Consider the following 25922-nt stretch of genomic DNA (forward strand, 5'->3'; position numbering starts at 1 on the left):
ATTAGGAGTCACAACTGAGGTCCTTGAAGTACCAAAGTCTCTTAGTGTGACAAATCTTCTGATCAGATGTGATACAGTCTCATGTCCTGCCAGTCGGTGTACCTATTGCCATGAGCCCTTTCAGTGACGGACAGAGAACTTGGTCTCCGAAGGCCTCACTCTCTTTCTGAAAATTACTATTAATTAAATCTGTCAAAACTGAGTCTGATTCACCTGTTACATTTTAGTAATCCCTGAAAAAAATTTTGCAACATTTCCAAATACTTTTATAAAGTCAGAAAATCCAGACAATGGTGTGTTTCATTTCTCCGATTCATTTCCAGCTTCTCTGTCCAGTAGCTCACAGTCTACAAGCAAATGCTCAAGCTCACCAGAGGCAGTGGTTCTAAACATGCGTCAAAGAGCTCCTTGATGCATATTTGCTGCACACAATTGCACAGAGCATCAGATTCACTGGGCGGAGGGAGCTTGAAATAATCCTGTGCAAATTGTACTGTCTAAATATAGACAGAAATGAACAAGGATTATCGAGTGGCGGGAAGCATGGCTACTTTGGCATTAAAATGGAGCCTTTGTATTTGGAAAAGAATTAATGAACTTTTGGACTAGAGCACTGAGGGATGGGGGCTGATTTAAGTGATTCACATACAATAACATTGGATTATTATTGAACCAATTTTCTTCCAATCCTTCTCATTATCTCAAGGAGAAAGTCTCCCTGGGTGAGGTGTTGATATGTCTCTAATGCCTTTCCAACACTTGCTGATCTTCCTTTGTAACTCGGGGCAGGCTTCAGGCTCAGAACATGGGCCAGCAACAGCAGACAACTAGAATTAGAAACTCTCCTCTCTTTGTTTTGTTTTCATTGGATTCACTATTATGGATATTTTCTATTATGGCCAGTAATACTAGTTTTCCACTTGTGAGTAGTGAAATATGGTTTCCTCTTAAGTGTAAGTTTAAAAGAAGTGAGATAATTTAATGAAAGAAATTAAGTGAGCGATAGTAGAGATGGTACACAAACAGGGCAAAAATTATAAAAGTGATACCTAAGAAATCCCTGGTAAATGGTACATGGGAGAGGCTAGACTGGAGAATCTCAAAATTTCAGAAAATTCTGCTGTGGATCATTTGACAAAACTGAGGATCATTTGGTAATCCACAACATCCAATTTCTTCTCCATTTTTGAGTGTTGTAAATTCAGGGCTGTGTATATCAGGATTGCTGGAGGTTGGACACATATTTTGATTTTCTTGGCTGTCACAGGATATAGTAAGCTTCAAAAACAAACGGTAATAATAGCAACTATCATGATTTATACTCTTCACGATTTACAAAAGGCTTTCCCATCCAGATATGTTAACACTTGAAAATTCAAGTTCTAAGCCCCTCTCTCATTAAAGTGCTGTGTGACCTGAGGCCAGTTCCTTAGCCACCCTCTGCAGTCTTCATTCCCTCTGGTTCAGCTCAGTGCGTCAGGGTTTTAGGTGAGCCAGTGGCCAGAGCTCAGACTGCAAATACTTCGCTGCAGACCTGCTCGCTAGAATAACCGCAGGACTCCAGCTTTGGGGAGGATGCGAGTATTAAATGGCACGTTATGCTAATAGCACATGGTATGGGATAATTTGGGTGAATTCATTCTCCCACTGTACCGTCTAATAGGATTCAGGCTTAGGAAAGAAGCCCAGGGCCAAGAGATTGCTTGCGCTGTAGTAACTGCCGGGAGGGAGCACGATGTTCCCAAATCTTATTATCAGAGGAGGGGCTGGAGAGAGCTCAGGAGCTTATGAAAGCTTCATAACTGCCACTCCTAGAGAGGTTCTAGAAGTAAATTATAGCAGCAGAAAAGTTGTAAATCACCAGTCGCGTGCCTGGGGTCCCCTTTGCGCACGCCAGAGCCACACAGCAGCCACGAGCCTGGCGTGGAATGGAGAAAAGCCAGGACTGTGGAACTAAGCGTGGGCCATGGAAAGCATCTGGGGGGACTTCCTGGCCATTTGGGGTTCATGGTACAGCTGAAAGCAGTGTGAGGCAAGAAGCAGCCCCCAAACAGGCTCTGAACTGCTTCAAACACACACACACACACACACACACACACACACATGGCAAAAGGAAGACAATGTATTGCGTGCCTGCTGTGTTTCATGAACTGTCCCAGGTATTTTTACCTGTGCTATCTCAGTTACTTCTTGGGCAAAACTCATTTGATAGTTGAGGAAACTAAAGCTCAGAGAAGTTAAGTACCTTTCCCAAGGTGACACAGCTAATAAATGACGGTGATAGGATTGATTCCAAATCATCTGTTCTTTTCTCCCTTCTGCACTATATTATATTTCACAGTACATTTCAGCAACAAGCCCATGCAATATGCACATCATAGACATACATTTACAAAGGCATTTTACTCATTCATACCCTACACCCCATGCATATATACACCACACATATACACACAAAAATACCCGTACTAAATGCTACACTTATCAATGTATTAATACTTTCAAATAAATTCTGGTATTAACATTTTTGCACATTAAATCTATGTAACACAATCCACAATGCATCCACAAATGCCCCATGCACACCCTAACCCCTGCATACATCCATACACATGCATCCATTTGTATACATAACACACATATACATCACACAAACTCACCTATATCCACAGTCATACACAAAGAAACAGTAAAATGCATTTGTCCCTCATCCTGTCCATCAAAACCAGCCTTTCAAGGTATGAGTAAGAGATCTTCAGGTTACTAAGCAAGAATGCCTAAATAATCCTAGAATACCTTCTGAATCTTCACAGGAATACCAGATTGCTTTCAGTATTTTTCATTACTGTGTATAATAGTCTAATTATTTCAAAATTGTTAATGCATATATAAATATTTATGAACACTTCCTACTAGCCAGGGTATTTGATTAATTAAAGTAGCATATTATTCATTCTTTCATTTACTGCGCAATTACTGAGCACCAGTTAAATTTGAGACACCATGGTAGACACGGTGGGGGATTAAAAGGACAAACAAATAAACAACAAATCAAACCACCATGATTCCTGCTCTTAAAACATAGACACAAATAACTACATTGCAAGGTAGCAGGGCCCATGGCTAGATAGGACCTGGCGAGTGAGTGGGTTTGCATGGAGAGGAGTTGGTTCTGAGCCTTCTAATCCCGGAGAGTGGGAATATGTTGGTGTCATCTTGGGAAACTGATCTGGAGGAGCAAGTTTGGGGAGGAAGCTGTGGCACTCGGTTTGCGAGATGGACTTGAGGCACAGGCAGGACACTGAGATAGACATGCCCTGCAGGTGTGTGCAGATGACAAGACGAGCTTTAAGGGAAAGGCTGGGGTGGAGGTATAGATTTATAAATTAAGCAATTGCAACTGATGAAATCAGAAAAGGCCAGAGGAAGAACAAGAGAGGTCAAGGACAAATCCTTGGGGAGCACCATGTCCTGCTTGGCTAGGTGACAGAAGCTTCCATCTCACACACACACACACACACACACACACACACACACACACCTCTCTATCCATGCATTTTCTCCACATACCAGCCCCACAAGCACACGACAGAATTGCACATAGATCCCCGCTATCTCCTACATAAAATTTCAGAACTAGAAAATCTCAGTTGCCCAAAGCAACCCAAACGAGTGTTCTTCAGCCCTTGAGCCTCCAATCTTGACTCTTGTTGAGATTTGCACACCTTTGAGAGTTTGGCAGCAGGGGGGGCCATTGTTCTCAGACATTAGGAATTCCTACTGGGCCCTGAATGAGGACCTAAAACCACTTTGTCGAGTGAGAGTGGGGTGTAGAGGTGACAGAAACAGTGTGAAGCATCCCCAGGACTTTGATTTCAAATCCTGTGACTCAATACAATGAGGCAGGCGGCCACCGATTTACTCCGGGACCGAAGTCAGTCCCCTCCGCCAGCTGGGCCTCAACTTTCCCAGCTGAGCGGTTTCTACAGTGTGTGATAATAGTCTCATAAGTATAAGCATCCACGCCTGCCAAAGGGTCTGGAGAGACCATAGGTAAAGAGGCCTGAATAAATTTGTGTTCTAGAATGCATTTGACTTGGGCAACTTTTTTTTAAATTACTGACCGTGATCCTGAAGAGAAACCTTGAAGAGAAGCTGGATTATTTGATTTTTAAGGTCCTTTCTAGCTATGCTGTTCCACGGACCCGTGAGAGTACAGGTACCCAAAACACAGGGCTGGGTATCCCAGAAGGTTAACCCTTCAATCTCCTCTCCCAGGGAGACCCAGCAGCCAAGTGTGATTACTCAGAATCCCAGAGATGAAGCCTTAAGAATCAGCGGCTTCTCAGAGTCTATCAGACATTCGGCTGCCTGCCAGGGTCCCTCACTGTCTGATGTTTGAGCTGGGTAAACAGTTCAGCCTGGGCCTTACCTCATTAAAGACCCATGTCACCTGTTTCTCAGGCTGAGGACACTCTAGCAATTCTACAGGGGTTGGACAAGGCTGGGATCTGATCACAGCATGAGAAAGGCCATCACTAACTGTTTCTTTCCTCTCTCTCTTCTTAGCCTTGCCGCTTCTAAGGAGGCTGAAGCAGCCCGCTCCGCGCCCAAGCCTATGTCACCCTCGGATTTCCTGGATAAGCTAATGGGCAGAACCTCTGGATATGATGCCAGGATCAGGCCCAATTTTAAAGGTAGAGAAAACATTCTCTCCAGATCCACAGGGGAAGTGCTTTCCCAGATCATATAATAGACGCGAGCAATACATTACTATATGCAGATGGGAAATACATGGTACGAATCCATGTATTTCCATGACTCTTTCCTCTAAGCAGACATTGTTAATCAATTCAGTCTTCCCTACCACCAAGCCCAGACAAAGCCTCAGATGATCCCACTTAACATTACTTCTGGTTGCCAGGAGTCAGTCGGTGAATTAAAACCTATTTTCTACCTCTGGTATAATGGGCAAAAGGATAAACGTGGAATGTGGAGAAATGGGTTCAAGTTTTGGCTGAGGCACAACGTGGAATGTGGAGAAATGGGTTCAAGTTTTGGCTGAGGCACAAATGTACTCTCTGAGCTTGAATAAGCCTCCCTCTTCCTCTGGGCCTCAGTTTTCTCATCTCTGCAGTAGTGGGCTTGGCTACATCTGCATTTTCAAACATATGCTTCATGGAGCCTCAGGGCTTCTACCAGGTGCCCCAAAAGAGAGAAGCAGAGGACATAATGAGCATGCCTACCCCTGCTTCCTGACAAGAGGCTCCACTTTATTTTATTTTAAATAAGGGGCTTCCAGCTAAAATTCATCTGCTAAAAGTTTCCCATGGATTAACAGGTGATTTTGAAAGTTTCTAGTCTAAATCAGAGTCACAATTTCAAATGCCTACCAGGGTTAGGTAGGTAACTTAAATGAGTGAGGTGAGCCAATAGTAAGGCAATAGGGAGTGGTAGAGACTATGGAGAAATAGAGGTACAGGCTCCTCTAAAGAGGGCAGCCTCTCCTTAGCCCCAGACTGTCATTGCCCTATAGGAATGTGGGCCCCATGTTGCCAGATCATCAATTATTATAACAAGAGCCAGAAATCAAGATCTATCTAAGACTTTCCAATTGCTAAAACATGTAAATTCAAACAAAACATGTTGGTGACCCAGACATGCCTGAGGGTTGCCAATATATAAACCCTAGTCCAGGCGACCTGAGAAGGTTCTTCTAGCTCTCATAGTCCTGTGGGATCTTAATGTCTATAACAAGAAGAGACCAGTTCCCTCTGTTCACTGATGCCTTAGGGAGGCTGCAACCATCTCAAGCCGCTGAGCACAATCCTGAAGTTGCACTGCTAAGGCCCTCCCTGGTCTCCTGTGCACTCTGACCTTCCTCCCAGCACCCCTGCAAAAATCCTATTCCAAACACCTGCCGCCAGCCTCCTAATCAATTCTTGATTCTAGATGCCCGATGCCCTTCCTCACTGTTCCTTTGGCTCAAGTCCAAGACCAAACAAGGCATGTGACAGCTGGTAACAGCTTCCTAATATTTTCTCACGTTGGCCCTGCTTTCAAGTCGCCTTCTCAGAGTGCTCCCTCTGCCTGGCTCTGCAGATACAGAACAGTCTGCGAGATGCACTCAGGTCTGCGTTGGGGCCACCGCCCACCCCCATTTTCCTCGTGGCTCCTTCACTCCCCTTTGCACCTTGCGCTTGAGGCCATATCTCCCAACATCATTAGCACAACCTTGGTTCCCCAGGAAGAGGTAAATCAGGACCAAGGCTGCTGCCACGGCGCACTAGCACTCTGCCCAAGCCCTTCACCAGGGTCACAGTCGCAAACGCCCAGAGGGGCCAGGCAGCTGTGGTACCGGAATCAAGCAGGATGAGATAAGAAAATAAAGCCAGAAGACACCGGGCTTGTCTAGGGGCAGCCACTTCTCAGTTCCTGCCGATGACTGCCAGGTAGGGAGGCAGACCCTGGACAGCAAGGCCTTCTAAGATTAAGTCTGCGGTTTCACGTGCAATCTTCCAAAGTGACACCTAAATCACCTCTTTTCAAAACACTGTTGTTCAAATTAAACACGCCTAAGGACTGCTTATGGCCATTGGCCACCAGGTTGCATTCTCTGCCCCTGGCAGTTTTTAGGAATTCCAGTCCACCGCGCCCCCTGGTGGGCTCTCTCAGAACTCCATCCTGAAGAGGGGCCAGGGCCTCGCTCTCCTGAGAAAGGACCGACTCCTGCATCTGTTGAAGGTGGTGCATCCAGGGTCCATGTGTTAATTGTCCTGTGTGCATACACCACTGCACTTGCGCATAGAAAGCTCTCAAGAAAGCTTTCATAAATGAATAAATGAATGAATGAATGGACTAGCAAATATGCTAGGGTTTAGAGCAGTTAAGTGACTTTCCTAAATCATGCTATCAAGACCAGGGACTTTAACCCAGCAACTCTAACTCAATTGTTTGCCCAATGCTAGTGATTTATTTATTTGTTTATTCATTTAGTTATTTACTTACTTAGCCGTGGAGGTTTTTAAGAAATAAAATCTCACCCTGTCCACTGAATCAGGGCCCTTCCCCTTTTCACTCTGAGAACTTTACTCAGAACACTTGGACCCCGAATCTACAGAACTAGGCGATCTCTTGGGCCTCTCCCAACCCTGCACTGGCTCCAACCCCTTTGACACCCCCTGACTCAGACTGAGGTGCAGGAGCTGGGAAGGTTTCTCTACCTTCCGTCGTGGGAAGGGCTGAAAAGTTGCCCACAAGGATCTCCTGCTCCTGAGTCCCTCTCACACTTCCATCCAGGCACAAGTAAGATCCCAAAAGCCACACGCAAACCACAGAGCTCAGGAAACGGCCGTGCAGATCAGGCCCCGCCCCGACCCCGCGACAGGACGAGGCCTGCATTGTTTGAAAACTTCGAGAATGATTAATCACTCGGCAGCTTCCTGAAGCACCAGAAACTCTCCCTGTTCCCGACCCTCCCGAAGACAGGGGTGGCCGGGGACAGCAGGCACACTCTGCAGAGCACGATGGCGTAGTGTGGAAGCAAAGAGCCCTGAAACTGGGTTCCAGGCGTCCCTCTACTTACCTGATACACGTGCTAAATCGCTTGCTAAATCTGGGCCTCTGTTACCTCATCCGGGCCTCTGTTACCGCATCTGTAAAATGATCCAGTAAGACCATCAGTGCTGCTATTCTGTGTCTTTTCTCAGATTTTGTGTATTATAATGGCTGCTAGGATCTGGGGAGCAGCCCTATGCAAACACATAACACAAAAGCAAAATTAAACTTTAATATTTAATGAAATATATACATTATCCTGCTGCCAAAGGCAGCCAGATTGTAATTTGCTGAAGAATAATTTAATTTCAGATTTATTTCAGTGAGCCACACCTCCCCATAGGGTCCTTTTGGCTGGTGCCCTCTCACACCCATCACTCAGAATCTCATTTATATGAGTGTCCCAGCGCCAGGCATTTGTGGGGCCTGCGTGGGAACCCTGTGCACGTCATTTCAAGGCGCAGGCAGTAACTCGCTGGGGCATCTTATGGTACAAGGCTACATGAAAAGAAAAGCCTGTGTCTGAGTCTAAATGAGGGAGAAGAAAACCTGAATGGGCCTTTGTTTCGGTGGGAGTGACAGGGAGACAGATTTCCGCTCAGTATAACGGAAAAATTTTTTTAACAGACAGAGCTACCCAACTATGACAAAGGCTGTGCTCAAGATCAAATGAGTTTCCCACTGCTGGCGGTGTTCAGGCACTCAGCCTTGAATGGGTAGCAGCTCTGTAGCAATGGTCCCCAAACCTAACTGTGCAGGAGAATCACCCAAATAGCTCCTTAAACAATAGACTCTGGGCTAACCTCCGGAGATCTGGGTTCACTGAATGTGGGGTTAGGCCGAGGAATCTGCAGCTTAACAAGTTCCCCAAGTGATTCAATTTCAGATAGTCATGTCTACATGTTAGTTTGGAAAGCAAAGAGGTGACCTTTAAGAAACCTTCCAGCCCTGAAATCCCATAACCCTGAAATTCAAATGGATAGCTTCCACCAAGGAATTCCAAGCCACTGAAGCTGAGAATGACGGCCTAGTTCAAGAACTACTCTCCCTCCAGACCGATGGGGAAACTGAAAGCCAAGAAAGGAGAGTGGCATTCCTGAGGTCAAACAGCCAGTGAGTGCTAGAGTTATGTCTAAACCCCAGAGGTCCTGACACTGCCTTGGACGAAAAACCTAGGTTATCACCCCAAGACTGAGTCCCCTGCTATATGCCATGATTTCTGAAAAGGAGAAAATCTCAGCTGAGTTTGGGCGAAATGCTTGGGCTACTCTTTCGAGAGGGACGGAATGGAGTGGGTACCAAAAGACACAAGGATATCCACTTGCTTCTTTCCACACTCAGAAAACCCTGGTTCAAGTCCTGGCTCTACCACTTATTGGTTAAATGAGCCTGGATGAGTTAGTAAAACTCTCTGTGCTCCATTTGTGAAGTAGGAACAGTAACTCTGCCCTGCCTACCTCAGTACCTCCTGGGGGTCGTCAAGAAAGTAGACCTGAAAAAATTCACAAATTGCAAATTACAATCTTCACATGAGGGTTATGACCTTCTATCCATGTTCTACCCACCTTCAAGGTCATCAGCTATCTGAGGCCTTTCCTGTCCCATTCTCGAGAGCCTCTCTCCCTGGACTCCCACTGCTTCCATCACTCTTACCCAGGGTCTCACATTCCCTTCTGGTCAGTGTATGCTGGCTCTTTTTCAGTTGATGTGGAAGTCCAGGGCTTAAATTCTGGATTCCGCCACTGTTTGTGTGACCTTGAGTATGCCCTTTCTTTCCTCTGAACCTCTTTCCTACAGTGTAGCCACCAAGATGACCAACTTTGGAGTTAGGCAAATCTGAACTCAAACCCTGGCTCGACCACTTACTAGCTGTGTAGCCATGGACAAACAACCTCTCTGAGCCTCTGCTTTCTCATCTGTAAATGGAGATAATAACCATACCTTCTCATGCAGTTGTTGAGAGGATGGAATGAGATGATGTTAGTACTATTCTCAACACAGCAGCAAACCCCGCAATGCTTCATAAATGGTAACTGCTGTAATTAATGGTATAAAATGAAGACACTGGGCTTCAACTAGACAGCACAATGAGATACCAAAGCACTGAATAATCCTCTCCTTCCTTCCTATCTTTTGCAGTAAGATTCAAAAAACTTGCCTGAAAAGTATTTAACAAAGACTTGTGAACCTCCCTTGATGTTTCCTCTGGATTCCCCAGGGGGTAATTCCCATCAACGCCTCTCAGGCAATCATTCTTGGTTCATAAGTTCAAGGCAAGGAACTTGCTGTTCCTTGCAATTCCCAAGATGGCCTCCAAATGTGGTAGCCATAAATATATCTCAGCCACAAATTACAAGGCAGCCGATGGGGTTTGGGGAAAAGATTTCAACCATATGGCAGGATGATGAATCATCCTGTGTTAATGAAAGTACATCTCAGCTCAGCCTCTGGTGTTCTGTACCTGGCGCTCACTTGGGGACCAGGAAATCTGGATGAAAATGTAAAATGGTGGCCGGAATCGCAGGTGCTTGGGAGTGGGGTGGAGGCAAGCAGGGGTGTCCTCCACCAAGGGGGATTTGCCCTTGAAGTCAGTGTTCCAGGAACGGTCCTATCCTGTGAGTTTCTTCACGGCCATGGAGCTAAGCAGAAATCTCTCTTGATTGGCAGGTCCCCCGGTGAACGTGAGCTGCAACATTTTCATCAACAGCTTTGGTTCCATTGCTGAGACAACCATGGTGAGTAAGTCAAAACACAAGCTGTTATTTCCTGCTGGGGATATCTCTCTCCCTGAAATATTTATCCTCTGCATTGGTCTTTCCCAAGGAGGTGGGGAATCAGGTGTTTTTTTCAGGTCTCCAGTGGTATACCATGAGGCTTCTATGTTTTCACTGTCCTATTCAATATCTGGGGTAAAGACATAACATCTGTAAATGGCCAAAGATCTAGCAGACTAGCACATGCCAAACACCCAAAATTACAAAAAACAAAATTATACAACAGGCTAAATTTTTAGATTAAAAGAAAGTGAGGGCCAGGCACGGTGGCTCACACTTATAATCCTAGCATTCTGGGAGGCTGAAGCGGGAGGACCATTTGAGCTCAGGAGTTCAAGACCAGCCTAAGCAAGAGAAAGACCCTGTCTCTACTAAAAATAGAAAAAAATTAACTGAACAACTAAAAATATATATAGAAAAAATGAGCTGGTCATGGTGGCCCATGCCTGTAGTCCCAGCTACTCGGGAGGCTGAGGCAGGAGGATCGCTTGAGCCCAGGAGTTTGAGGTTGCTGTGAGCTAGGCTGACGCCACAGCACTCTAGCTTGGGCAACAGAGTGAGACTCTGTCTCAAAAAAAGAAAAAGAAAATGGGAAGAACGGCTCATAAGTTTAACATTCAACTGTACTAGCTGGGTGCAGTGGCATACTCCTGTAGTCCCAGCTACTTGGGAGGCTAAGGTGGGAGGATCACTTGAGTCGAGGAGTTTGAATCCAGCCTGGGCAACATAGAAAGACCCCATTTCTAAAAATAAAAATAAAAATTTATCTGCAGAATGGCAGAAGACTGCTGATTATAAAAGCTGAAATGGGCATATTGGGTTAATTGTATGATTTGCTCTACTTTTGAATGTTTTTAAAACTTTCCATAGTAAAAAAGTTTACCATACTGACCTCATTAATGTATTATGTGTGGTATGTGCAGGAAAGTGTTTATGCTTTGTAAATGTTCACTAAACATTTTCTATGATGGTGATGAGGATGGAGACTCTGGACGCTGAAGCCCCAACACTATCATTGATTTCCTGTGTGATCTTGAGCAATCCCTAGACTTCTCTGAGCCTTGGTTTCTCCCTCTCTTCCCGCTGTATCTTCTGTCCACCTTTACAGATATTGCTCCTGCTACATTTTGCTTTCCACAGAGACAGTGTAGCAAAGTAATCATGATACAGTCTTCAATGTCCAGACAAAATTTAAGGCTAAGCTCTATGATCTTAGGCAAGGTAACCTAAATTGGCTTCCTCATCTGCAAAGCAGGGATACCAACAGCATCCACCTCATGGCCTATTGTGAAGATTAATAGACAAAGCATAGACAGTGCTAAACACAGTGCCTCCCACAAAGCACGCATGCAATGAATGTCAGCTATTACTAAATGCCGCTTATAATTTTAAGCACATTTTCACATTCATTATCTCATTTGGTTTCTTCACCAAACACGTGGCCCAACAACCACTCTGCAATGAAGAGATGTTACACACTGTGTTCCCCACGGTACAGCTGCGGAAACTGAAATTTGGACAGAGCACATCACAAAGCTAGTTAATGACCATGAGGGGATTAAGGCCCAATTCTCATAACCCGTAGATAAGTGTTCTGTGCCACACGGCCATAACTCCGAAGAGCACAAACTCAAGACATTGGGGGCTTGGGACCTACAAAGCACACATAAGCAACAACCAAAGTGTTATCAAAAGTTGAAATCCAACCCAATACCATGCCAGGCTCAGCACACCTCAGGAGAAAAGAGTAACGATAATGGAGATATCCAAGAGGAGGAGCCCAGAGGAGATGGCCCCCTGGGGGGGAAATGAACAATCTTCAGACAGGAAAGGAAAGATCAGCTATGATGTGCTTCCTCGGGAATGGTTTGCAGATGATGTAGTTTTCTACCTGTTTATGAACATTACTACAAAGTAGGGTACAGATTGCATTTTGCAGCTTGCACATTGGACAGTACAGTAAGCCCTCCCGTAACCCCGTCAATAGGTTCTCAGAACCTGCTACTTTAAGCAAAATGACTATAACATAAGCAATTTTTTTATCAACAACATTACAACAAAATGATTTCAAACAAAACGATGGTATTCAAGAACCTGCTGTACTTTGTTTCACTTAAAGTCTCAGTTACAACAACCTATTGACAATATGAAGTAAGGACTTACCCTACTGTGATTTTTTTCACTGACTTCTTAATTATCCATGTGTTTAATTTACTTTGCAAATGATTTAGAAAAAAAAAAAAAAAAAAAAACACTAAGATCTCAGACCTAGAAAAAGCCTTAAGGAATTGTCCAGTCCGGCTCTCTCTTTTACAGAGAGGAAATCTGATGGCCAGATTGGTAAGGTCACTTGAGCAAGGTCACACAGCATGAAACGGGTGTGATAGAAACCCAAGTCCAGTGCTCTCTGCAGTAGTCAAAGATTCCCCTCCCCTGCATCCCACCAACCAAACCCTTTGCACCACCTTCCTATGCAAGCCTCTTTCCTTGTCACTCAAATGTTCTTAGGAGCAAGACTGGACTTGGTAATAACAACTTGTTCTTAAAGAACACACTAGATGCTACTATGTGCCAGACAGCGTGCAGAGCACTTCTGTATATATCATCTCATTTAGGCCTCACAACAACTCCCATAGGTGGGAAAGGTTATCCTCAGTTTATGGATGAGGAAACTGAGGATCAGAAAGGCTAGGTTATTTTCCTAAGGACACACAGCTAATAAGTGTCAGAGGTAGACTTGGAACTCAGCACATGGTCTCTTGAGCCAAATATAAATATTTAATTCCTAGATGTTTGGGATTACCCAGTCCTTGCTTGTCTCCTTTCATTATAGGCAATTAGAGCTGAAAGGGAATTTCATTGAACAGATATAGAAACTGGAAGCCCGAGAGAGGATTGCACTTGCCCACTGACGCACACATGGCTAATTAGTGGCACAGTCAACCCAGGATCCCTGACTTCCAGCCCAGGGCTGTACCTCTCCAACCACACAAAGAGTTGGTTGTGCCCCCATGGGTACAAGGTAATATGGACATAGTCCTGGTGTCAGAAACCTTCCAGGCTGTGTTTGTTCTCCCGAAACAGCAGGAGTGCATTGCAGCTCTATAAACAGCTGGAGTCCCTGGGCCTAACTGTCTGCCTCCCAGGGCCTGGCTTTATTCACCAGAGCTAATAGACGGAGAGCAGAGACAGGCAGCCAGCAAAGCAACAGGGGTCTCTATCCATTCCCGACAAGGGGAGGGCTGAGCCTGCCTGTCCTTCATCTGACCTTTCCAGGGACTCTCTTGGAGTCTGTGCAGTAAGAGGAAGGTAGAAGTTAAAACAGGAATGAACGAGGGAGAAGAGGAAAGCAGGTCCTGCTCTGGAGCAGCCCTTCTGGCAGGCTACAACAGAAAAACCTAGGGCTAGAACCCAGAGGAAATCCATCCAGCTTGTCTGGACATGTGTGCTTATAAGTGTGTGTAAGTGTGTGCACTGCAGCATGAGTGTGTCCGTGTAGTATGTATGTGCATGGGTGCATTGTGGGACTGTGCAGATGTGCATATAGGCATGTGTGTAGTATAGGCTGGTTTGAATATATTTAGACATGTAACCTCAAAGAGAAATATGTATGATCGTGAATAGGTATGGATATAAGGATGTGTGTTTCTGGCCGGGTGCGGTGGCTCACGCCTGTAATCCTAGCACTCTGGGAGGCCGAGGCGGGTGGATCGCTCAAGGTCAGGAGTTCGAGACCAGCCTGAGCAAGAGCGAGACCCCGTCTCTACTAAAAATAGAAAGAAATTATATGGACAACTAAAAATATATATATAGAAAAAAATTAGCCGGGCATAGTGGCGCATGCCTGTAGTCCCAGCTACTCGGGAGGTTGAGGCAGGAGGATCGCTTGAGCCCAGGAGTTTGAGGTTGCTGTGAGCTAGGCTGACGCCACGGCACTCACTCTAGCCTGGGCAACAAAGTGAGACTCTGTCTCAAAAAAAAAAAAAAAAAGAATGTGTGTTTCTGTGTTTGTATATGTACATGAAAATGTTTAAGTGTATATATGCATGTACCTGTGAGTTTGTATATATGTAGGATATGTAAAAGTACTTAAGAATGACTGTAGGGTGGGCATGGTGGCTCATGCCTGTAATCCCAGAATTTTGGGAGGCATAAGTGGGAGGATCATTTGAGGCCAGAGTTCGAGACCAGCCTGGGAAAGATAGTGAAACTCCATCTCTACAAAAAAATGTTGTAATCAAATTTTGTAGTCATGGTGGTATGTATCTGTAGGCCTAGCTACTCGAGAGGCTGAGGTAGGAGGATCGCCTGAGCCCAGGAGTTCAAGGCTGCGGTGAGCCACGATCACACCACTGCACTCCAGCCTGGGCAAAAGAGCAAGACCATTTTTTATTTTTATTTAAACAAAATTTTTAAAAAGAGTGAATGTACATAAAGTATATTATTTTCATTTATGTATTTGTATATGGATGTTTATGAATATACAAACAGATATTTAAGTATGTATCAGCATTTGAGTCAGCATATTTACATGTGTGTATATTCAAGTACATGAGAACGTGTGTATATATTTGAAAGAATATTTAAATGTATATCAGTATGTGAGAATATGTCTATACATGTGTGCAGGCATGCATGTGAGTGTGCACATACAGGGGCATGTACAGCTGGAATTCATGTGGAACTATATGTAAACACATGTGACAAAGATACACAGAGACAGAGAGGGTATGTGTGTGTTGACATCTTTGGGTATGAATCCCAGTATTTCCATTTTTAGGACATGTGTTCCAGCCTCTTTTGCCAAGAGTCAGTCTAGCCTGGCACAGAGACAGGCACACTGTGGCCAGGACCCCTGCTGATTGATGACAGTCTATGCAAACATAGTCTACAAGTCTGGCCTTATTTGTAGACATTAAGGGACAATGGACAGAGCCCTGAACCAGGAGTTAAGAGACGAGGGTTTTATTTCTAGCTCTGACACCGTGTTAACACCTCTGAGGCTCAGTTCCTCCAGGTGCTTGGTTCCAAGAATGGTGTGTAGGATCACACGGAGCAATAGATATGCAAGTCTTTTGTGAACGCTACACAAATGTAAAAGATTATTAACTACTAAGCAGCCAAAGACTTCAACACACAAAAATAAGAAAATGCTTTTCTGGTTTTTTGTTTATATGTTGGTTTTGTTTTTGCAGTTCTTTCTATTCATTTATTCTTTCCACTTCAGTTGTTAATTAAGGTCCTGCATATGCTCAATATGGCCTTAGGGATAGAGTTCTGTTTGTCATTTTAGGCTAGGCTTTCCCACAGTAACAAATAGCCCCCAAAATCTCAGTGCTTTCAAACAACACAGACTCATTTACCACTCATCTAAACTCTGCTGCAGGGCCAGGGGCTCTCTGGGGCTACTGTCCTGCAGGTAATGGCTCAGCATTGCATTTCTGTGTCACACTTGCCATGCAAGGGAACAATACACTAAAGGGTTGAACAGTGGCATATTAGTTCAGGCTGCCATAACAAAATACCACATACTGGGCAGCTTAAACAACAGAAATTTATTTTGTCACAGTTCTGGAGGCTAGAAGCCAAGATCAAGGTGCCATCAGAGTTGTTCTCTGGTGAGAGTTGTTTTCCTGGCTTGTAGACAGCTGCCTTCTTACTGTGTCCTCACATGGCTTTTTCTCTGTGCACACACACACAGAGAGAGAGAGAGAGAGAGATCTGGTGTCTCTTCCTCTCCTGATAAGGACACCAATCCTATTGGATTAGGGCCCCACCCTGATGACCTCACTTAACCTTTATCACCTCCTTAAAGACTCTGTCTCTATATACAGTCACACTGGGGGTTAGGGCTTCACCATACGAATTTGGGAGGGGATACACCCAACCTGTAGTCACTGGCAAGTAGACACTTTCCACCCAGGAGTGACATATACCATGTCTGCTCACATTTCACTGTCCAAAGGAAGTCCACATGGCCCTGCCTGAAGAAAATCATAATCCTCCTGTGTTTCCAGAAGTAAACAGGAACCAGACATCAGTGAGAAGTGCATCTGTGCTTTCAAAGAGTCTATTGGACAAGGAAATCAAACAATGCCACCGCATGATGAGTGCTATTACAGAGGTATACACAGGGCACTGTGGAACACAGAGGATGATAATAACCAATAGTAATATTAGCTAACACTTAACTGAATACGTATGTCCCAGGCACTGTGAATGCACTATTGTGAGATTTCAAGTGATTTTTCTAAAGCAGCAATCTGATCACAGTACTCTCTGTGCTAAAACCTTCCAGGAGAGAACAGTTTCATGGGATGACCCAAAGGATGAAGGGGTTACAAGAAACTGGGGTGTGTTAAACAGTGCCAAAGGAGGAGAGAAGTCAAGTAAGAAAAGAGAGTAGCATCCAGCAGATTTGGCAATGGGGGTTGGGGAAAGGGAGGGAACACACATGAAATTAGGGAATAGGACTTCAGGGCATGGAGGAAACAAAAGGCAGATGGAAACAAAGACGGCGTGAAGATAAGTCTTTTGAAAAGCTCTGCTCTGAAGAGAATGTGCGGTGTTGGTTTTGGTGTTTGGCATTTATTGAGCACTTTTCTGAAAGCCAGGAAATTGTGGTTAGTGAATTATGGGGATTATTTTAGGTACAACCATCCTATTTTATAGACCAGGAAACTGAGGTTCAGAGAGGACGATTCATCCAATCTTTCTCAGCCAATAAATGGTGCAGCCAGTTATTATCGCCAGACTGCCTGACCCCTGGAGCCCCGTTCTTGGGCCAGTCCATTGGCTGAGTATGAGGGGAGAGGGATCACGTGACCACGCGGGGACACAACCGCATCCTGTCTTCTGCACTGTGGTGTGGGCACGAATTCCTCATCTGTGGTCGGAATCCCTGCCACAAACATCACGGCCAAGTATTCTCCACTTGCACACCTCCAGGGATGGGGAACACACCACCTCCCGGTGCAGCCCATTTCATCTTTGGGCAACTCTAAACTCTCCATTTCCCCAGGGCTTCAGTCCTGACCCTGGTGCCACATAGAACCAATCCACTCATCTGACAGTGCACATAACTGAGGCTGGCTTTCTCCCCACCCCCTGAGCCTGGCTTCCTCAACCCCTCTCTCTAGTTCCTAGTCCCTTCCCCAGCGGGGTGCTCTTCTCCAAGTGCGTCAAATGCATTGATTTCCTTCTTGAGATGAAAGGACAAGAAATAAACTCAGATCCCCGCAGGAGTGTTCAGAGAAGAGCAAAGTGGGGGCATCACCATCCTTATTCTGGGTTAGCGAATTTCAAAGCACTGTTTGTCACAGCAGCCCGGCCTCCACAGTTGTTTCTGCAGCACTTTCATAAACAGATAAAAAAAAATGGGATGTTCTGGCTGCAGTGGAGAGGGAGTCAGGAATCTCGCTCTCCTGGCCTCTCTCTCAATCCCCGCCTCCCCCAGGGAGCCCTTAGGGAACTCTTCAGGGCCCCAAATCCACAGCTACACACCCCACCGTGAAGTCCTTTCTATTTCAGTGGCCATGTCACAATGCTGACTCACGGCATTGTGGACGGCAACACCCTGGAACAGTTTTATAAGTACATGAGTAGTACATGAAAATACGCTTTTGTAATTAGTCCAGTAAAAAAGAAAAGAGAGAATAAGAATTAAGAATGTCCCCACTTTGCCCTCCCCTCCAAGTCCCATTGTCCTATCCTGAGTTAACCGTTACAAATAAAATTCCGTGTCTACCCTACTAGTCTCCTTTCCTTGACTGTACATACATTTAGGCCCACATGCACATCTTGCTATAAATAACATTGTGCATTACAGTTTGCGTTTTCCACCTCCACCATGGCTTGGCCTCTCTCTCTACATCACTACATACAGGTCTTCCTCATCCTTTTTATTTTTATTTTTAGAGACAGTTTTGCTCTATTGCCCAGGCTAGAGTGCAATGCATGATTATTGCTCGCTGTAACCTCAAACCCCTGGCCTCAAACAATCCTCCTGCCTCAGCCTCCCAAAGCACTGGGATTACAGGCATGAGCCACTGCGCCCAGCCCTACTTCATTCTTTTGAACTCTCCATATATTCCCAAATTTGGAAACATGAGAGAATACCTAAGTTGTTTATTAATGTTACATAAAATATAGAACAAAATGAAACTATCTGTTTCCAGACTTTATAGCCTCCCTGTAAAATTCCGTAGCATGTGTGGACTCGTCATTCACAGTATTTAACTACTTTTCTCCTGATGCACCTTTAGGGTTATGCATTACACGATGACAATCAGCACCATCATGGACATTTTTGTGCAGAATTTTTTGTGAATTTCCTTGAGATATATCCAAGAAGTAGAATTGCTTTATCAAATAATATTTACTTTTTAAAAATTATTAATATTTTGACAGATATTATTGTCAACTTGCTTCCAAAGAAGCTTCAGTAATTTACATTCCCTACAATACTGCTCATTTCTCTTCATCCTTGCCAACCCAAAATATTATCAAGGTTTTTCATTGTCACCAAATGAGACTTTCAAAATGATATCTCATTGTCATTTTTAATTTGCATTCCAGATTCCTACTGAATTTGAGCATCTTTGCCTATGTTGACTGGGCATTTTGAATAATATTATAGGATTCTTTTTTATACGTACCTCCTTAATCTATTTGTTCTTTAATTTTCTATAAAGTATTTGGTGGTGGTTTAACTCTATTTTTCTCTGATTGGGTAGAAATTATTCCAATACCATTTTTTAAATAGCCATTATTTCTCCACTGATTTGAAATGCTATCTTTCTCAGAAAATAAAGTCCCATATATACATTTCTAGTTTCTAGACTTACTTTATTGCTCCATTGCTCTGTTTTTGCACTGATATCACACTGCTTTAAATACTATGACTTAATATTATATTTCTATGTCTTTTAGAGAGCCCTCTGTTTTTCTTTTAAAAGATTTTCTTAACGTTTCCAGCCCATTTTCTCTTGCATATGAACTTTAGAATCAACTTGTTGAGGTCTAGAAAATCTCCTCAGTAAAGTGGGCTCTGTGGCACATACCTATAATCTCAGCTACTCAGGAGGCTAAGGTGGGAGGACCCCTTGAGCCCAGGAGTTCAAGACCAGCCTGGGCAACACAGCAAGACCTCATTTCAAAAAAAAAAAAAAAAAAAAAAAAATCCCCTCATTTTGATTAGGATTACATTGAGTTTATAGATTAATTTTGGAATAAATGACATCTTTATAGTATTTTATAAATACACTATATCTCTCCATTTAAATAGGTATTCCTTTATGCCTTCCAGTAAAGTTTTAGAGGTTTTTTTAAAATATATTGACTCACGCATTTCTTATTAGGTTTATTCCTAGATTTTCTTTTCTTTTTTTTTTTTTTTTTTTTTTGAGACAGAGTCTCATTCTGTTGCCCGAGCTAGAATGCCATGGTATCAGCCTAGCTCACAGCAACCTCAAACTCCTGGGCTTAAGCGATCCTCCTGCCTCAGCCTCCCAAGTAGCTGGGACTACAGGCATGTGCCACCATGCCTGGCTCATTTTTTCTATATATATTTTTAGTTGTCCAGATAATTTCTTTCTACTTTTAGTAGAGACAGGGTCTCGCTCTTGCTCAGGCCGGTCTCGAACTCCTGACCTTGAGCGATCCTCCCGCCTCTGCCTCCCAGAGTGCTAGGATTACAGGTGTGAGCCACCACGCCCAGCCCAATTCCTAGATATTTTGTGAGATTTGTTGTCATTGTGGATGAGATGCTTTTTCCATTACATTTTCTGTCATTCTACACAGTTTATGCTAGGTCACTTCTTATACTCTTGAGTTTGGGGGATCCAAGAGAAAGTCTATGAAATGTCATCCAGTTAGATACGGTACACACTCCCCAAAGCCTTGGTAAACTGAAGACTGAGAGAACACGGAGGAGAGAGCCCTCAGACACGCCCTTAGAGTCTGTTACAGGCAGAACGTGGGATTGTGGTATCATCTGCTGGATGACTGTCTCCCAAATACGCCACCGAGGGAGGTATGACAATGGAGAATTTATGACAGCAGGACTGTGGCTCTCCACCAGATCAAATTCAGGAAGGTCAATTCTTTACAATCAAACCCACAAAAGACTGAAGTGAGGAAATCAGTCTGCCAAGTTCTTTCAACTGACAACGGAGATTTCCATTCTAATAATGGAAACGCTCATGTCCTCCACGAGCCCGCTTCCTCGCCACTGTCCAAATACCAGGAAAGCCAAGCAAAAGGTGCTTTGGGGATAACTGGAATCGGAGGAAAAGGAGGTAGTGAGATGAAATTGAGGGAAATTTCATCCAGGCCAGGGAAAGGTCTAAGAAACCATCCTTGCCTCCCCACACAGAAACCCTCTCTCCAGTGACAAGAAAGTTGTTCCCCCAACACAGTGACACTATCCCCCAGGTGGTGCAAGGTCACCAATGGCCAAACCCCTGCTTCTTGAACTGCCCTTTCTAATACTACAGAATGAATGTCCCACGTATGTTTATAAACTAGTTCTCGAAACAAGAGGCCATACAATAAATTAGGGTTCCCCCCATTAAATTACAAGCACATGCCTGTCCGAAATCATTGTGATTACACATGGGTGGTTGAGATTGATGCTGGGCCTCACCAAATTCCCTCAATTGCACGTTCATCTCTGTTGTTAGTTTAACTCACAGAGGGTGACCTTATTTTCCACATTTGCAAGTTTGCTAGTGGTGTGGCCCACCATTGTGCCCCGCGCTGCCAATTCTGTCTGCTTTCTTCTTTCCAGGTTAACATCCACCCTTCAGTTTGTACCTTTTAGCAACCAGTTATGAATCTGCCTCACTCTTTAATATCCCAGTCCAAAGTTCTCAGCCTGATGCTGATCATAAGGATATTTACGAGCCAACCTGTCACATGGGGTCAGTGGGGTCCTAGTACACTATGTCTGCCATATTTCCTTCCTCTATACAATAGATGGTTTAAAGTACTGTATTTAATTTTTAATAAAAAATTAAAATCGATATTTAAAATATTTTATAACATTTTAAATAAATATTTAATTTTTAAATATTTAAAAATATTTAATAAAAGTAAATATTTTCAATAGATTTAAAATAGATGAAGCTTGATTTTAATTTTTTTTCTAAAAAGAGGAAATAAAGAGATAGCATACAATTATAAAAGAATGTGAGATTGGGAACCAGACGTCCTAAATTCATATCCCTGCTCTGGCACCTACTAGCCAAGTGACCTTGGGCAAGACACTTAACCTCTGTTTAACTTTGCTGAATTTCAGTTTCCTCCCCCATAAAATGAGTATAATAATACCCAGTATGCTAGGTTGATGAAAAGTTTAGAGATACGATACTTACAAAGTTCTAGCAAATGTTACCTACTCAGTAAAAGTAGCTGCTATTAGCATTTTTACATAATTATTAAACTCGTGCTGAGCTTTAGTGATCCCCTAAAGACAGACAAAGATGCTCAATTCCACTGGTCTAAACCGTCTACACTTTGCAACACATGTAGTTCTGTTGGTGTGATATCCAAATGGGAATGCATCAGACAGCGTGGTGACTTAGGAGAGGGTCAAGGCACAAAGCAGCCATCTGGGGCCAAGCAGGCAACAGGCGAGGATCTGGGAAATCTGGACTTGAATGGGCAGCAGAAATGGGCCAAATCCATGCGCCAAGTCAGGAATAAGGCACCAGTCAACTGTTAAACCGGGACAGAAGCTTTCTGTCCTTTGCCCTTTTTAATACTTCCCGCTAGTTGTGGGCATCTACAAATCCACAGGTACATAACAGCAGCCAGAGGTAGTAGCTGATGGCATTGAGGTGTCATGAAACTCACTCAATGCAATTCTGAGAGCCCCCGAGTAGTGTAGCCTACTGGTTGAATGCGTGGGCTCTGACATGAACATCCTGGGTTCAAATCCTAGCTTTGCTATTTACTAGGTTTGTGATATCAGGAATGGTACCCTAACTTTTCTGTGCTTTGACTTCCCTAACTATAAACTGGGAATGATAATAGACTCTACACCACAGAGCTACCATGAAGGTAAAGTAACACACAGAAAGCTCTTAGCATGGTTTCTTACGTGTGGCAAAGTCTCAATATATTAGTATTATTTGCATTATTATTACCAATTTTAGATATACCAGTAACTAGTGGTGGGAACTTAAGATTTTAGGCCATTAGTTTCCATGTCTGTCCAATGGGACTAAGCATCTTCCCTTCCATGCCAAACCTCATAGAAAAAAATCTAATGTGAGGGTGCTTTGAAAGTAAAAAGCAGCAAATAAATATGACGTTATTAGTAAATTAGCTGATAGAGCACACTACATAAAAGCACAGGACTTTGAAGTCAAATAATCCTGGAGTTGAGTCTCAGCTCTGTCAGTGGGCAAAGTACTTAATATCCCCAGGCCTCAGCTGACCTGTAAAATGGTGTCACAGTGAGAATACAGTGAGAAGTTTCATACAAAGCACTTAGCACAGTCCCTGGCACTCAGCCAGGGTTTAGTAAACCCTACATGTGCCAACCGAGCCAGGTCCACACTTTCAAAGGACGACAGGGACACTGAGGCTGACTCTTACATTTGCAGGAAACATCTATGACTCTTTCATTTTATCATGCTTCTTGGATGTCTGGGAAAATGCTTGAGAAGAAAAGAGCTGGGGGAAGGGAAGCAGCACGCATAAACCACACCTGAGCATCCCCCACGCTGAAGGGGCCCCCAGGCCTCTGGCAGACTGATCCAGCTCATGTGCATCTTAATCCCAAACCCTGTCAGAGCCAAACCCACCTTAGAGCTTCTCCAGGGAAGCCGAGACTGCCTGATGGCAGATGAACTTGGTTCTTGTCCTCTTGGCCCTGGGGCTTCCCTCAAAGGATTAAAAAAAAAAAAAGAAGTGGGATAGGGGTCAAGATTCCTGCATGCAAGTCCCACCGTAGTCATTGAATTGCTGTGTGGCTCTGAGAAAGTCTCTTTCCCTCTCTGGCCTCCTGTAAAATGAACGAGTGGAGACAGAAGTCTCCAAGGTTCTTTCTAACTGTAATATTTAATGATGAAAATGATGCAGATGATGATGATAATGATAAAGAATTATGATTCTCTCATCTACTCCCCCTCTCCACTCCTACTATCTTAGTTTAGATCCTCCTTACACTCAACTGAACTGTTACAAGAGCCTCAAAACAGGTCTTTCTGTAGCTGTTTTCTCTCGCTTCCAACACCCTACGGTTGTTCCCAACAAACGGATCTTCCTGAAGTCAAACTGTGATATTGCTACACTGCTGAGGTCTTCAGTGGTGCCAAATTGGCTACAGAACAAAATCCAAACACCTTGTTCTGGCAGTGAAGGATACCCATAGCCTCAAATCGATCCATTTCACAGCCTTCTCCCAGCGGAGTGGTTGAGAGCATAAACTTTATATAATCTGAAAAACAGGTTTGAACTCTAGCCCCACTGCTTACTGTGTGATTTGGACAAAGTACTTAATCTTAATCTCTCTGCACTTTCTTCATCTATAAAATTAGGCTGAAGATAACTATTATACATTATAGGATTGTTTTAAAGACGAAATAAGCTGATGTGTGTGGCATGCTTAGACATAATGCCTGGTATGTAGTAAGTCCTCGATAAAGAATTGTTATTACTTGTGCTGCTAATGGTTGAGCTAAACTGAACCATTTGAATGCCCCTGCCTACACACCATTGCTTGTGTTATTCCTTCTACGTGAGATTTCTTTTACTCCCAACTACATATATCCTAATTCTACAATAAATTCCCCGAGGCTGCAACCTCATCCTCATGTCCTGTCCCACTCCAAGCCTGTACTCCTCACCTCCGTCCTTCCTCCTCACACATCACTGGCCTCCTTCCCAGGAGAAACCAGGCATTGCTCAAGCTCTGAACAATTCCAGATTAGAGATGCTAACTTCAGGAGGATGGAACAAACTGAAAGGGTCTGTCTCAGATGCCACCTTCTCCTTGAAAGCCTCTCGAGATCCAAGCCTATGACTTGAAAGCAATAGTCAACAGAAATCTCTTAGGGCTCCTTACAGCCTTCGTCACTTTCACTTTTATACAGTAGATATGTGTGTCCATATCACACCTTGCCTGCTAGATAATTTGAGCTCTGTGAGTATGGGAACCGAGATCTTGTGCTTCTACCTTCACTGTACTCCCAATCAGCCTAATAAACATTTGTAGAGTTGGATTGAGTTTACAGACAAGACACTGCTTTGAGAGCTGGAGAGCTAAGTTTTAAAAAGGTCTGAGAATCTGGTTCTTTTGTTCACCTCTTGATACAATGTCTCCTGTTTCTGACCACAGTGGGCACGCCCCTTACCCTCCACACCCCTTGCCACCAACACACTCAAACAGGCTCTTAGCTCCTTCCTGCTAAAACACTTCATGCTTTCTGTTTCACCACAATACTGAGTTTAGAGGAGCTATGTTAGAATCAGAAATGAGGCACAGTAGTGGAGGGGGACAGATCCAACTTCAGGTGGCACACAGGAAACCCTCAGTAAATGTTGGTGGAATGAATGAATGAATGAGTTAATGCTCCACCTTGGTGTTACAAGCAAGGCAGCTGATTGCCCAGTTACCAGAAATCAGATCATCAGGGAATCTCAGAGGCAGGATGGGTGAGTTTATGCTGAAGACCATTGAACTGGAGCTCTGGAAATCCCTCCTGCTTCAGGTTTATGGGCTACCCTTGAGAGTGTAAGACCTAGAAACCAGCTACCAGAGGTGGATCCTGAGGTGCTAAGGTGGAGAATTCAAATGTTGCTCCTCCAGCCCCTGAACTTGAACCTGAACCCTCGGCATGTCAAACATCAACCAACATAAGTATAGGGCTAAATAAGCAAAACAGCATTTAGCTTTCAGCCTATTACACCAATTACATTGATCTCTTCCAAGCTGCATTTCCCACTGCTGTTTACCAACTTGGGGGGAGAAAATCAATGGTGACAACTTGTTTGGGTAGCAGCTGCTGAGGGCAGGAGCTGCAGGTAGAAGGAGCCAAGCCACCTGAGGATACGGAGATACATCTTCCCTGTCTCTCGAGCTATCTGTTCATTAGTCGTTTCATAATGAGACCTTATGGCTTTTATTTTTCTTAGTTTATTTTATTATTGATTAATTGATTGATTGAGATAGAGTCTTACTCTATTGGCCTTGGTAGAGTACAGTGGCATCATCACAGCTCACCACAACCTCAAACTCCTGGGCTCAAGCAATCCTCCTGCCTCAGCCTCCCAAGTAGCTGGGACTACAGGCATGTTCCACCATGCTCAGCTAATTTTTTTCTATTTTTGGTAGAGACAGTGTCTCGCTGTTGCTCAGGCTGGTCTCAAACTTCTGACCTGAAGTGATCCTCCCACCTCGGCCTCCCAGAGTGCTAGGATTACAGGCATGAGCCACCATGCCTGGCCTATTTTTCTTCTTTTAGACGATGTACATTTAAATATATATATGTGTGTATGTGTATATATATATATATATTTTTTTTTTTTTTTTTTGAGACAGACTCTTGCTCTGTCACCTGGGCTACAATGCCATCGCGTCAG

At 43.9% G+C, this 25922-nt stretch overlaps 1 protein-coding gene across 4 annotated transcripts in view; it reads left to right on the top strand.

The window, feature by feature from the left end:
* GLRA1 (glycine receptor alpha 1) overlaps positions 1-25922 on the top strand; it is an 80179-nt gene that overhangs the window by 27737 nt on the left and 26520 nt on the right. For 2 of the 4 annotated variants that reach the window (XM_069484339.1, XM_069484340.1), the window contains exons 2-3: positions 4570-4697; positions 10225-10292. In XM_069484339.1, coding sequence (XP_069340440.1) covers positions 4570-4697; positions 10225-10292 — 196 coding nt within the window. Of the gene's footprint in view, positions 1-4569; positions 4698-10224; positions 10293-25922 lie in introns of those variants that run through there. The other 2 variants (XM_069484341.1, XM_069484342.1) reach the window with 2 other exon arrangements.

Source organism: Eulemur rufifrons, chromosome 10 (genome assembly GCF_041146395.1).
Source record: "Eulemur rufifrons isolate Redbay chromosome 10, OSU_ERuf_1, whole genome shotgun sequence".
Classification (NCBI taxonomy): Eukaryota; Metazoa; Chordata; class Mammalia; order Primates; family Lemuridae; genus Eulemur; species Eulemur rufifrons.